General features: G+C 40.8%; 1 protein-coding gene across 2 annotated transcripts; it reads right to left on the reverse strand.

The window, feature by feature from the left end:
• Positions 1-2,207: 2,207 nt before the first annotated feature.
• LOC309401856 (uncharacterized protein) lies at positions 2,208-9,281 on the reverse strand. Of its 2 annotated transcripts, none has more exons than XM_081971153.1 (4): positions 8,934-9,281; positions 5,516-5,686; positions 3,163-3,393; positions 2,208-2,677 (listed from the first exon to the last, which is right to left on the reverse strand). In XM_081971153.1, the coding sequence occupies exons 1-4, from the start codon at positions 9,070-9,072 to the stop codon at positions 2,655-2,657; spliced, it is 564 nt and encodes a 187-aa protein (XP_081827279.1). In that variant the 5' UTR covers positions 9,073-9,281; the 3' UTR covers positions 2,208-2,654. The 2 variants fall into 2 exon arrangements, with proteins under 2 accessions (XP_081827279.1, XP_081827278.1); XM_081971152.1 differs by having other exon boundaries at positions 8,883-9,280.
• Positions 9,282-12,833: the final 3,552 nt, after the last annotated feature.

Genomic DNA, 12,833 nt, shown 5'->3' on the forward strand with positions numbered 1-12,833 from the left:
GCAGGCAGAAAGTAGAATGAGATTTTAAAGGGATCAGAGTCAGTATATTAAACTTCTCTGGTTTCTGAGAAGATGCATTCGGAGAGGAGAAGTGTTGGAGTGAGTGTTTATAAATCTCTGGAAACAAATGGAGAAAAGAAAAAAAAACAGTGATTCTGGGAAGCCAGTAAATAGAAGAAAAACACATCTTCCATACATATTTCATGGAAGATGGAAGAGAAAGACTACCTAGTCCTCTTGCAATCCGCTTTAAAGTCCATCAATGAACACTACATTATAGAGCATGGGTGTCAAACTCGCAGCTCACGAGCCAGTTCTGTCATACGCTGGCCACACCCATCTCCGGTTTAGCGAAGAGGGGGGAGAGTTGTGATACATCATGTGATTACATGACAACGCCAGTTTGACACCCCTGTTGTAGAGTAAATATTGGGAGCAAAGGAGTGTTCCCAGAGTATGGTCAACAAAGTCAAGATGGCAGCACAACACAACATGGGCAGAGCTTTGATTACATATTTGAGTCCACCATCTTGACTCTTTGACTATACATTGCAGATCCCCCTGGAGCAAATCTTTCAGGTTCCCTGAAACTCTTTGGACCTGCTCCCAAATCCAATCCTTGAGCATCTCAGAGAAATGAATTCCATGATATCATAATTTTCCATCTTCTCTTGATGTGTTTGCAGGGGAAACTTAATTGTACCACAATCCAATGTTTTATTGGAGTGACATGACCTTCCATTTCAAAACCTCAGTTGATGTTAGCGTCTTAAATTCTAGCCAAAAAAAAATGCTAAGGAAAAACAATAGGATAACTACAGAGATAGCTCTGGGAAGCATCAGACTGAGATACCTGAATACATTTAGCTGTATGTAGAGAAGAGATGGTTGTGACTGAGGAGGAATGTGATAATGTCTGAAGAAGCTCACAATCTGTTCTCTGCCTCTTCAAAGTGTGGGATGTGTAACCGATAGCCTTCAGTTACAAGAAGGCAAATTCCAATTTAATTGCCAGGAAAACACCCTAACAGGAAGTGAAATACAACAATGAACCCATATTCAAGGAGAATCTTGATAATCGCTTGTCATGGATGTTTTAATGTTGGATTTTTGCCCTGAGCAAAGAGTTGTTGTTTGGTTGTTCTTAATGGACTCTCTATAATCCTGAGTTGAATTATAAATCTAGTGATAACAAGATTCAATTTGTTTTTCTCATCCCTGCTTTGCACAACAATGGATCACTTGAATTCAAATGTATGTTCATCATTTTGCAACATTTGACTGGCCCTAATGAAAGGTTTGTCTTAGTTATGATATTTTAGATGCTTTTCTTTATGGATCAATAAAACTTACTTTGCTATTTTGTTCATTGTCTCAATGAAGATGGAAAATAAATTCACACATATTTGAATCCAACTAAAAAGAGAATGTGGGAGAAAAAGAACTAGGTAATTAAACTGGAAGTTCATACAAACCTATTTTACATTCTGTTCAGAAATCTCCAGTATTCCTGATTGACTAGTGTTTTAAAATAACTGGAAAATATGCAATAGAGATTCTGAGTGCAAAGAAAGAGAAGATGTGATTGTATCACATAGCAATTTTAGGAAATAGATTTTGCTTACTAAGACCCATCTCAAGAGTCTGTAATCCTTGCAGAGAAAGTCCAACGAAGAGGCCCTTTTCTTGTTGATATTTCTGTAACACAGCCCCAAAGTTCAAGCTACTTTTCTTTTTGCTTAAACCCTGTCTGCCAAGTGCAAAATTATAGAGAATATATTTCTCTAACTGCCTGTATCTTATACACATATTTTAAACAGATAGAATCAACCATCTTTTAGATGAAGGACTAGGCTCTGTGCGCATGCTCAGGTCAGGAGTTATTTTGAATACAAGAATTATGCTTGTAGTGTTTTACACACACTTTCACTTTAGCAGCCTAGAATGGAATGGAAATTAGACCACTTGGCCATCTACTGAAGATCACTGGGTAATCTCACATTACATTCTAATTTGCCTTCTATTGGTCCCTGGAAGAAAAGCTGCAATAAATGTAAATGCTTTGCTTTCCATAGGTTTTAAGGCTGGAGACATCAATATGCTTATGGAGATTGCCCTTGGCACCACCAGTTACTCTGTCTCACCTGCACATATCCATTGATTGATTGATTTACCAATGTACATAAATCATGAAAAAGGACGCCATGTAATGCAAAAGAAAATATCATTTTTACTACTTTTCTAAGAACCCTGTAGGTGAACCATATGCCAGGTGCCCCTTCTTAAGCAGCACAAAAGAAATGCTAATATTATACATGTTTGAATAATTCATGATATCTCCTATGCCTCATTCTAATCAAATAGACATTTAGCCTGCTCCGGTCTGAGGAACTAATTTCCGAAGCTCCTTTTAATACAATCTCATTAGCTATTAACACCAAGCATCAGAGTGTTAGGTTAACATGCATTTTTTTAAAGGCCTTAGAAAAATAGGGATATTGTGCCCTCTATAGGCTGGATTCCATTTTTAGGAGTAACTTCACCTTGAGATTAAATCTGAAATTTGAGTGCGATTCTGTTCCCACTTTTTATGATGAACACTTTCCGGGATCTTGCAATGGCAGAGTTTCTTTCTGGATGCTAGGACGAGATAATCAGTACAAAAATCTGCCGCCAGCTACAAAAGAGGCAAGGGGAAAAAATAATTAGATATTCAAAGGCTCCATAGTAGGAATCCTGTTTTCCTGCTTCACTAGATCTGGTTGGATGATTCATCCATTTAATGAAGAACTGTCAGGAGTTCTCCAGCCTAAGACTCTTTACATCATATCCTGTGACCAGAAGTTTATTATAAAGAAAGGCCGTGTTCCTTTCTTTGCCATGGTGGTGCCTTTGCCATGAAGTGGAACACCACTACCTAAAATTGGAGAGTTTGTCCCACAAATCTGGAAGGGGACAGATTGGCAAAGGCTAACCGAAAGCTATTAAAATGACTTGAACCTACTGGGATCAAATCATTTAAACTGACTTCAACACCTAATTGGAATGTTATCTGAACATCTAACCGGGATCCCATTTGAGATGGGAATACCAATCTCAAATGAGACATAAAAGCCTTGAATAAAAAGGCCAAAGGTCCCAGCTAAATATAGAGAGACTCACCTGGATCCAGCTGTACAAGGCATCGGAGAGGCCTATTTTGCTGGAATTTGAGGATGATCCCAGGCAACCCTTGTAGGAACTGAAGGCTGTCCTTGTAACCTTGCTCCAGGCATAGCCTAGACAGATTGATCTTATGTCTATTCCACAACATGGTCTCTAGCTTGGTCAATCGCAGACCCAACGGGAATGGGCTCAGAATACTTCTCAGCATTGAAATGACATTTACACCACCTAGACATAAAAGAGTGACATTGACAAGGGTGGAAAACAGCTTTAAAGACTGCTTGAAATAGGTCTCTCTGCCTTTCGTCACCAAGTCAATGTCTGTGTTGAAGATAAATTTCTGATTAATATTTGGAAGTGCTTTCACATGTTACGGCACCATTACCACATCCAACCTGAAGGACCAGAGTTTTGGGTACAGCCCATGTGCACTTATGGCAAGCAATCTATGTTTGGTGCCTGGCATTTCCATATAAAACACATAAGGCAGATGTCTTTGTCTCAATCGCTTTTCATCTGGTTCCTCTTGGCAATTGAGACTCAACAGACTTCACCCATGAAGGTAGGTGGACCATGACCAATGCCTTTAATCTTATCTTTATTCATTGCACTGTGTATTTTCTAAGGAAAGTTAGACACTGCCTCACCAGCTATTTTTCTAATTCAATTGTTAGCAGAAGTTGCTTTCTCCAGCTGACAAAACTGTGGGCTGCTGCTGAAAACTCTTCCTGGTATACAAACCTGTTGAAATGGATCTCTATATTTATAGGATGTCTCACTTTCCTTCCTGGAACTCAAGCTAGCACGCATTAAATTCCCTCCTCCAGTATTTCCCATTACAACTTGCTGGGCTGAGAATTAGCTGGTGGCTCAGCAAGATTCCAAGGCTGAAGCTGAACTGGAATTGAACTGAGTCTCACCAGTCCTAGCTCAACATTTGTTCTAGCTTGGGGACAAAGTGGACTGTGTTGCTCTAGATCAGTGTTTCTCAACCTTGGCAACTTGAAGGTGTAGGGACTTCAACTCCCAGAATTCCCCTGGAGAGAATTCCATGGAGAGACAATTCTGGCAGTTGAAATCCATATGTCTTTTAAGCTGCCAAAGTTGAGAAACACAGTCCAGGATTCTACAGAAGCAATTCTATTTTTTTCAGGGCTTCCCAAAAATAATGTTCCTGCAAAGAAAACTAGAAGATCAGAAAGTTATACTGGCAATCAGATTTTTTTCTCTTCTAACTTGAAAGAATGTCCATAACTTGTGTCAAAAAGTTAAGATGGAAGCCACAAGTCAGGGAGGCTAGCAGAATGCCCTTTTGGTTTTTTTCTAAAATGTATGTATGCATGTATGCGTGTATGCATTTTCTATATGTAGCCCTTTCTTTTGATTATGTATTTTAGCAAAAAAAAATGTTTAAAATGTGTCAAAAGATTTTTACATTAGTTTTTTTTTCCCCAGCAAGAAATATTTTACAAATGACCTTACTGAACTTACATCATTGGAAAAGCAGTGAAATCAAATGTTTTATTTAAACACATTGTTCCATTTGGGAAAGAAGTGAATACAGCACATGTAGTCGCTGAGACTTAATATGTTCAAATGTTTACAATTTTTTGAAGTTTATGTCTACCCTCTGGGATTTCTGGACAAAGGAAATGGATTTTCTGTATCTTACTTCTCACCAAAAGATTTAATATTCAGCATTGGAAAGACAAATATTTGGTTCAAATTATTCACTGATCTGCAGAATTAATATAGATTAGCTATAAGATGACTGTAGCAAATTATGGCTTTTCTGTATTGATATGTCTATAAACATAAGCTTTGTACATGTTTGTTTCTTTACCTTTTCCCCCTTTTTCTTTTAAGTTTTTATTCCTTCAATTTATATGCCGCCCATCTCACTGATAAAGCGACTTTGGGCAGCTTAATTTTGTCCCTTTTTATTTTACTTAATTTTTTTTCAGTGAAAAAGATGGTGGTCATAACGATCAAACATCGAGGCTGCCATCTTAATCTTTTTGATCACATGTCAGAATCCCTGTGAAGGGATTTTTTTTTCTATTTTCTTTCATTTGTTTGTTTGTTTTATTTCTGCAGCTACCCATTTCAACCAACTGAGCAGCTTACAATTCTGAAATTTAACAATCAAAGTAAGACTACAAAACAATAAAAATATGACCAGTATCCTTTTGACCTTTAGGCCTTTTGTCACCTAATCCATACAAATCTAATCTTGAACACCCCAGTTTCTTTGTTCTAACCCTTCTCCCATCTTGGTGCAACATACATAAATCCTTGAAGCTCTGAGACATGATCATTCCTCTTTCCTTGGTTTCTTGACACAACTTACCGATACATTTTCTGGCTAAGGAGGGGTTTCTTAGCCATTCATAGGCAGGATTCAGCTCATCAGAGGTAAAATCAAAGGGATCATATACTCTGCAGCTGGGAGCCTCCTTGGGTTGATGTATGGGGAGTGGCTCTGCTGTGGGGCAGCTGTGTCTGGAAGTAGAAGGCATATCTACAGGGATCAAGTACAGAAATCAAGATTAATGAGAAGGATTGCGCTTTACAGGCATATTCCCAAACGCCTTAGAATTTTGCTCTGCAAATTCCATGCTCCCAAGCTGCCAATTTACAGTCCCATTTTCAACTACCACAAATATTCTACATTGTCCAAAATGGCGTCTGTGGGCAACAGTGCGCCCACCAGTGCCCTCCTCAGCATTTGCCAGCCTCCCTGCCCCACTTAAATGAAAAGAAAAAGAAAAAGAAAAACCACAGGCACTTACCTGAATTCAAAGGTTTTCAAGATTAAAGCAGGAGTGGTCCACCTTGGCAACATCAAGAGCTGTGGATTTCAACTCCCAGAAACCCATGGCTGGCTGGGGAATTCTGGGAGTTGAAGTCCACAAGTCTTAAAGTCACCAAGGTTGGACACACCTGGATTAAAGTATATCTGAATCTTAAAACGTTGTTTTGGGGACTAATGGACAGGTAACTAGAAGAAAATTGTGGAAGTTTATTTTTGTAGATGATGAATGGGATTATTATATGCTCAGAAATGGAAAAAATTGATACAATTCCTCCACAATAAAGCAATGATTGTTGAACATGATGGAACATGCAAATATGCCTAACTTAATTTTTTTAATCAGAGAAAAAAAAATACATTATCTAGGTTTATGGCTGCCTGGAAACTCCTTATATATATATTTTTGCACGAAATGAGGAAAGAATGCATTTATTAGTGGTTCTGATGATTAAAAAAACATTGAATGTAAACAAGTTAGTTTTTGTAATCTCAGAGTAAGGTAACTTTATAATCTACTTATATTTGCTGAAAGGGAAATTGGAAGCTTCTTCTATTCCTTTTTCTTCTTTCTTTCTACATTTTTTTCTTCTTTCTTTCCCTGCTTCCTTTACTCTTTATTGGTTTGTGTTAGATTTTATGTTCTTAGTAAAACTTTTAATATTTAAAAATTTAAAAAAGCATCTTTTTATTAACAAATAATGACAAGCTGGCATTCTTCAAAGCAGGATGCTAGTTTCTCACTTTTTGTTTAACTCCCAAGAATGCTCCTGAGCCAGTGGTGGGTTCCAGATCCCGGTGCAACCAGTACGGTGCAATGGGGCTGGGCATCCATCACATGCACGCACGCAGAGAGTGCATGCGTACTTACCGCCCACGACGCTCCAGCTGCTCAGCGGAGCATTGCGCAGGCGCCGTACACTCTGTGTGAGTGCACGTAAGTCCCAATCAGCTCAAATACAGATAAGGAGGGCGGGTGGGTAGGTGGGCGGGCAGGCCGTCCGGTGCACTGTACCGGAATGGTACCTGGTACTCCCAGCAGGCACTGGTACTCCCATACCGGGGCGTACCAATCTTATCCCACCACTATCCTGAGCCCTGGAGATATTTGTTGAAAATAAAAATGCCAAGTAATTAACATTTGTATGCTGTTTGGAATTTGTTCCCACCTATTGAGGGGAGTGGGAGTGCAAGGAAACAAGAGGGGTGAGGTGGAGGCAGGCAGGAAATACCATGCCCATCTCGCTTTTAATAAAATGGTTATTTGAGAATTGGTAGCCCTTTTAGGAATGGGTAAAACTCTTTCATCAGTACCATTCATCTCCCTATCATCTTCAGCATATTCCCTGATTCCCTCATGGGTCTCTCGTGGTCCCCCTGACTCACCAGAACTCACCATCCACCTCTAATAAACATTTGCAGTTACATCTTTTGCTCCAACCTTGATCGCTCCAACTCTGTTTTTCAGAAAACCTAGATATCCTAGTTAATGTCCTCTCCTACATGTGCCTCCTCTCTTCCTCGGAGTAAACAAAACTATTGACTGCTCACTCTGGTGTGCAAAGTACTAGGTTGTACTACCTCCCCCCCCCAACCTCTCAGCTCAGCAATTCCCAAAACGAAAGTTGAGTTGAATGTTTGATTTTATCCCAAAAACCTAATTTGCCCAACTTAATCCCCTAGTCTTCCCACAGCATGGCTCTGTGACTACAAATGCAACACCTGAAATTAAACTATGTGCGGCTAACATTAGATTTTTATCCTGCCTTTATTACTTTACACGCTTATATGGTTATGAACATACATCTTATTCCTTCCTCCTGTAGGAAGTTATCACCTAGCCCTCTCCCAGAAAAATGAAATATCCTAGGAAATATTGATAAGGCAGAATATTATATTTTCCTGGATGTGAAAAAGGGAGAAACACATTTTAAACACAGTAAATTCCTGCAGCTTCCCCGCTTTGTCAATGGGCCATTAAGAAGGCCAAGCTAGTCCACTTTACATAATAAAGAGTTCTCCCCTTCAGCTCCAGGGGGATGGGATTAAGGCATGATAATATTGGCCCTTTAGCCAACTCGCCACATGGCATCTGAGAACTCACCAAACCTGGATTCAAAACGCAGCCTAGAGAGTTTCCCCTGCATGGCCCCATGGGAGTCTGACAACCAATTAGAAGACAAGCTCAAGATCAAAGGCCAGAGAGGGCATAAAATCAGGGACTCCGCATCTCAGTGCTCCCTTCTCTTCTTCTCCACCAACATTGAAGCATGTGATCACCTTTTCTGTTCAGGGCTCAAGCCATGTGGTCCTGTCCACCATTAAACCATCTTTCCAAGCAGCCTCCATGTCTCGTCTTTTTCCCCACTTGGAGCCGAACCCAGAAGGACATTTCTTTCAACACTCCTCTGCCCATTTACCCCACAACAACACCCTTATGAGGTAGCCCAAATGATGGCAACTGGCCCAACGGCCCAGCCAGCTTTCCTGCTTAAGGTGGGATTAGAATTCACTGGTACCCTGGTTTCTAGGCCACCATCTTAACCACTAAACCAGTGGTTCCCAACCGTTTTTGCCCATGCCCCAAGCATCTCTAAAATCATAGTGCCCCCACCCTCCCGGTGACATATAATTCTTACTTTACTCAAAAAGTGAACTCTATTCATGGAGAGAAAGCTTAAAAGACCATTAACTTGGTTTAAACAAGGTTCAAATTGCCCCCTTAAAAATCAAATTGCCCCCCTGTGGGGTGTGGGCCCCACGTTGGGAAGCACTGAACTAAACCAAATTGGCTAATGCAAACTAATGCATGTACTAGCAGACAAGAGTTTTTGCTTTCCATCTGCTCACTAGAGCCGATTCTTTTCTTTTTCAAACTAAGTTTTCCATGATACTCTCTCCTCACCGATGCTGGAATAGCTGCATTTACTACTCTCTGGTGATAGAGAAGTCTCACTCTCCATGGAGCAAACCAACAAATTTGTCCGGGGTCTCTTGAAAACAGGCTGGCTTTTCCCCCAGGTTTCTGCTGGGCGCTTGCCAGGCGGCCTTCTTTGGCTGGAGAAAATCATCACTTTCAAGTGTGACCTCTGCATGGTGTGGCTGTATGAAGCCCAGTCCTAGGCGACTCCTTCCTTCCACACTGCCCCACCTCCTACTATCTGCACCCCCAATTTCCTTTCCAGGAAATGCAGGGACCTTAAGTAGTTTACCCGGGAGGGGTAAAGCCACACACAATTCTCTGTGGGAGCTAATTTCAGACCCCAAAAGAAACAAAGTCTACCAAAGTTAAGCTACAGGAAGTAAAAGAAAAAAGAAGAAGAGGGGAAATGGCTCCTGATTGCCCTCTTATAAATTAACATGCATGCAGGTGTGGTGTATGGGTAGAGCTTAAAATAAAGCAAATGATTTCTCCATTGGGTTTTTTTCTCTTAATGTTTACATTCCCACCCCTGCCTCATTTGGTAGCATGGTTCTATATTGCAATGGGGTTTGTTTGAGTTCAATTTAATGCAGGCTATGAAGATAGCCATTGATGTTAGTCAACTGTGTTTTAAGAAATAAACCATGGGTTGTTGAACAAACCGTAAAACAGCCACAAGGAATCGTTTAAAAGCCCCCTTCGCCCCAGGATATATTATGCCAAAGCCCAACAAATCTCTTTCTGATTTCATATTCCATGGAACCAGGAAATTATGACTTGTTCAACAAACTATAGTTAAAGAAAATCATTATTTGTTCTAGTATGAATCCCATTCACAAAACCTATTTGCATGAGAAATATAATGCTCAAAAGATTGTTTTGCCTTATCTTGGATTCCAGAGATTTGGGTCTATATTCTCTTCATAAAAACTTGAATTCCTACTACATGTTTCCTACCAACTGCCCATCCTCTGTTATCTTGATCCTCAACCCCAGTTTAGGAATTAGGGGTAAATGCTAAGTAGGTTTACTGAGTGCTGGAATGCTGCTGTTTTCTCTTTCTCATAAAATGCGGATTACAAAGGAAGAGATACAGATCTTTTCAGGCAATGTTTATTAAAAAGTAGAATCACTTTTTATTAGGTTTATATACATCTTTCATTCAGTAGCTCACGGTGATATCCAGTCCTATTTTTTCCCACACAACAACAGTCTAGTGAGGTAGGCTGGGCCAGGAGAGGCTATCTGTGAATTTCCATACTTAAGGGTGAATTTGAATGTGGCTCTCCCAGTGTTTCTTAACCTTGGCAACTTGTGGACTTCAACTCCCAGAATTCCCCAATCAGCATCGTGACTGGAGAATTCTGGGAATTGAAGTCCACACATCTTTAAATTGTCAAGGTTGAGTAATACTGCCTTAACTCCTACATGCTAATCGTGATGTTAAAGTTGGATATAAGCACTATGTCAAAATGTGTGAGAGAAGGAGTTGTAACCTACATAATGTAAAGGTAAAGGTAAAGGCTCCCCTTGCTCATATGTGCTAGTCATTCCTGACTCTAGGGGGCGGTGCTTATCTCCATTTTCAAGCCGAAGAGCCAGCGCTGTCCAAAGACCTCTCCGAAGACGTATGGCTGGCATGACTAAACACCGAAGGCGGATGGAACGCTGTTACTTTCCCCCAAAAGGTGGTTCCTATTTTTCCAGTTGCATTTTTACATGCTTTCGCGCTGCTAGGTTGGCAGAATCTGGGACAAGTAACGGGAGCTTACTCCGTTGCATGAAACTAGGGATTTGATCCACCGAACTGCTGACCTTTCTGATTGACAAGTTCAGCGTCTTAGCCACTGAGCCACCTACATTTACCACATCAAATGGTTTACCTACATTTACCACATCAGAGGTTTATGGATGTGTGTCATCAAGGGGAGGACGTATTTTGGATGCGGATTACTTCTTGGAAGGAAAAACCATCACCAGTTGCCAGATGGGAAAGAAGCAGGGTGGATATAGGCAGATTTTACAGTATCTGATTTAGTTATCTGCAATTTGCATGACGCAGTCATGAGTCTAAGCGCTCCATCCTTGTGACTGTCACTTGGGCTATTTCCTATACAGGTTTAGTATTCTTCAGAAAGAACACTAGATCTGGGCTCTGAGGTAACCCAGCCAAAAGATTGCAGAAGAACCCCAAAACAGGACCCACAGAAGAAAGCCTGCTACTGCTTCTTTCCATGACCTTCCTGATCTATCAACTTTCTCTAGGAATTTCTAGGCTTCTGATTATGCTTCATTGAGGCTGATGCTATTATGTTAGACTCACCATCCTGGGCCCAATGTTTGGGAAGCCAGGCTCTGCCTGTCACAAGCCAGGACAAAGGGTGAGTGATGGAGGAGTAACACCTCCTTAAAAAAAAACCTTGGCCCAGCTGGCCCAGCTGGTAGCACCTCGTAATGGCACTTTTCCAGGGTTACAGGAGAGTCAGCAGCTTTGAAGGCGGAAGAGGGCTTTACACCCCAACAGCAGATAAAGCAGCAGAACCATCTTCCAGGAGAAGGGAAACTCTGATTACAAATCTACACTGCCTTGTGGCTATATCCACTACTGCTTCTTTCCCATCTGGCAACTGGTGATGGTTTTTCCTTCCAAGAAGTAATCCGCATCCAAAATACGTCCTCCCCTTGATGACACAGTCAACCTCCAGGCAAAATCCGGAGCCGGAGTCTCGGAAGCAGTTCATGACTGTGTACAACCACCTTCTGGTAACTCCTGCGACGCAGCTGGAACCAATCGTATCAGCTCTGCCATTCCATTGGACTATTTCAGCAACGTGGAGAGGGGGGATCTCCTGTTTGGGTAACAGTCTATCCTCCATATTAATCTACCCAGGCCTCGTCCCCTGGAGAGGACACTCCAGCTTTACCTCTTTCCAGAGCAGGCACCATAGTCTTGTGAGACTGATTGATGGCAATGCATGCTATTATGTTGCCCAGTTTGCTAGACTTTCTCCTCCATGGTCCAATCTACTTCCTTCCATGGTCTTTCTCTGCAGTCACATCATTTTGAGGACTTATTGAGAATGACAGGAAGTGAATCTTGGTATATACTGGTAGCATAGGTGGGTAACTATGGCAACTTTGCAGCCTGTGGACTTCAACTCCCAGCATTCCTGAGCTTGCATGGTTGCCCAAGAATTCTGGGAGTTGAAGTCCACAAGCTGTACAGTTGCCATGGTTGCCCATATGGATAGTGGAGTGCCTAGTGAACAACACACCCATCCATCACTGCTCAAAATGTAATAAAATATCCCCAGCAGAGGGAACATGGGCACTCCAAAGTAGGTGAAAACAACTTCAAGCACCTGAAACAGAGTTCTTTCAGGTTTTTTTATTTCCAGACTTGGCAACTTTAAGATGTGTAGATGCTATAGAGCTGTGCAAGGCTGAGGTGGGAAGACTTTATCTTAGATCCAGCCATCCAAATTACTCAATTTTTCTCTCTTCCACCTCCCCCATTTCTAACTTCCAACTTTTTATTTCTACAAAATATTCCTAATCATCTCCAAAGGGAGGAAGGGGGTCTTGAGATCAAGCATTGCTTGGGATTTTGCAGACAGCCAGTAATTTATTTACTCTGTATTACTATTATTCTTCTCTTCCTTCCCATTACCTATCTCTTCCCACTTATGACTATAACCATGTTGCTTGAATCTTTAAATTTTATATTGTTTTATTTGTTTCCTAGTATGATTTGATTGCTTATTAGTAACCTATGACTATCATGAAGTATTGTATCTTATGATTCTTGATGAATGTTTTAATTTTTTATTTTTCTTTATCTACAATGAGAGCATATACACCAAAGACAAATTCCTTGTGTATCCAACTACACTTGGCCAATAAAGTATTCCATTCTATTCTATTCTCATTTCT

This window comes from Natrix helvetica, assembly GCF_964273705.1.
Source record: "Natrix helvetica genome assembly, chromosome: Z".
NCBI lineage: Eukaryota > Metazoa > Chordata > Lepidosauria > Squamata > Natricidae > Natrix > Natrix helvetica.

Excerpts from the sequence above, each read along its gene's own strand:
- LOC309401856 (XM_081971152.1), bottom strand. The coding sequence starts at position 9,072 with ATGCAGAGGTCACACTTGAAAGTGATGATTTTCTCCAGCCAAAGAAGG. Across the intron at positions 5,687-8,882 it reads ATGCAGCTATTCCAGCATCG|ATATGCCTTCTACTTCCAGA; the intron begins GTGAGGAGAGAG and ends TGATCCCTGTAG. Across the intron at positions 3,394-5,515 it reads CTTAGCCAGAAAATGTATCG|GTGGTGTAAATGTCATTTCA; the intron begins GTAAGTTGTGTC and ends TTTTATGTCTAG.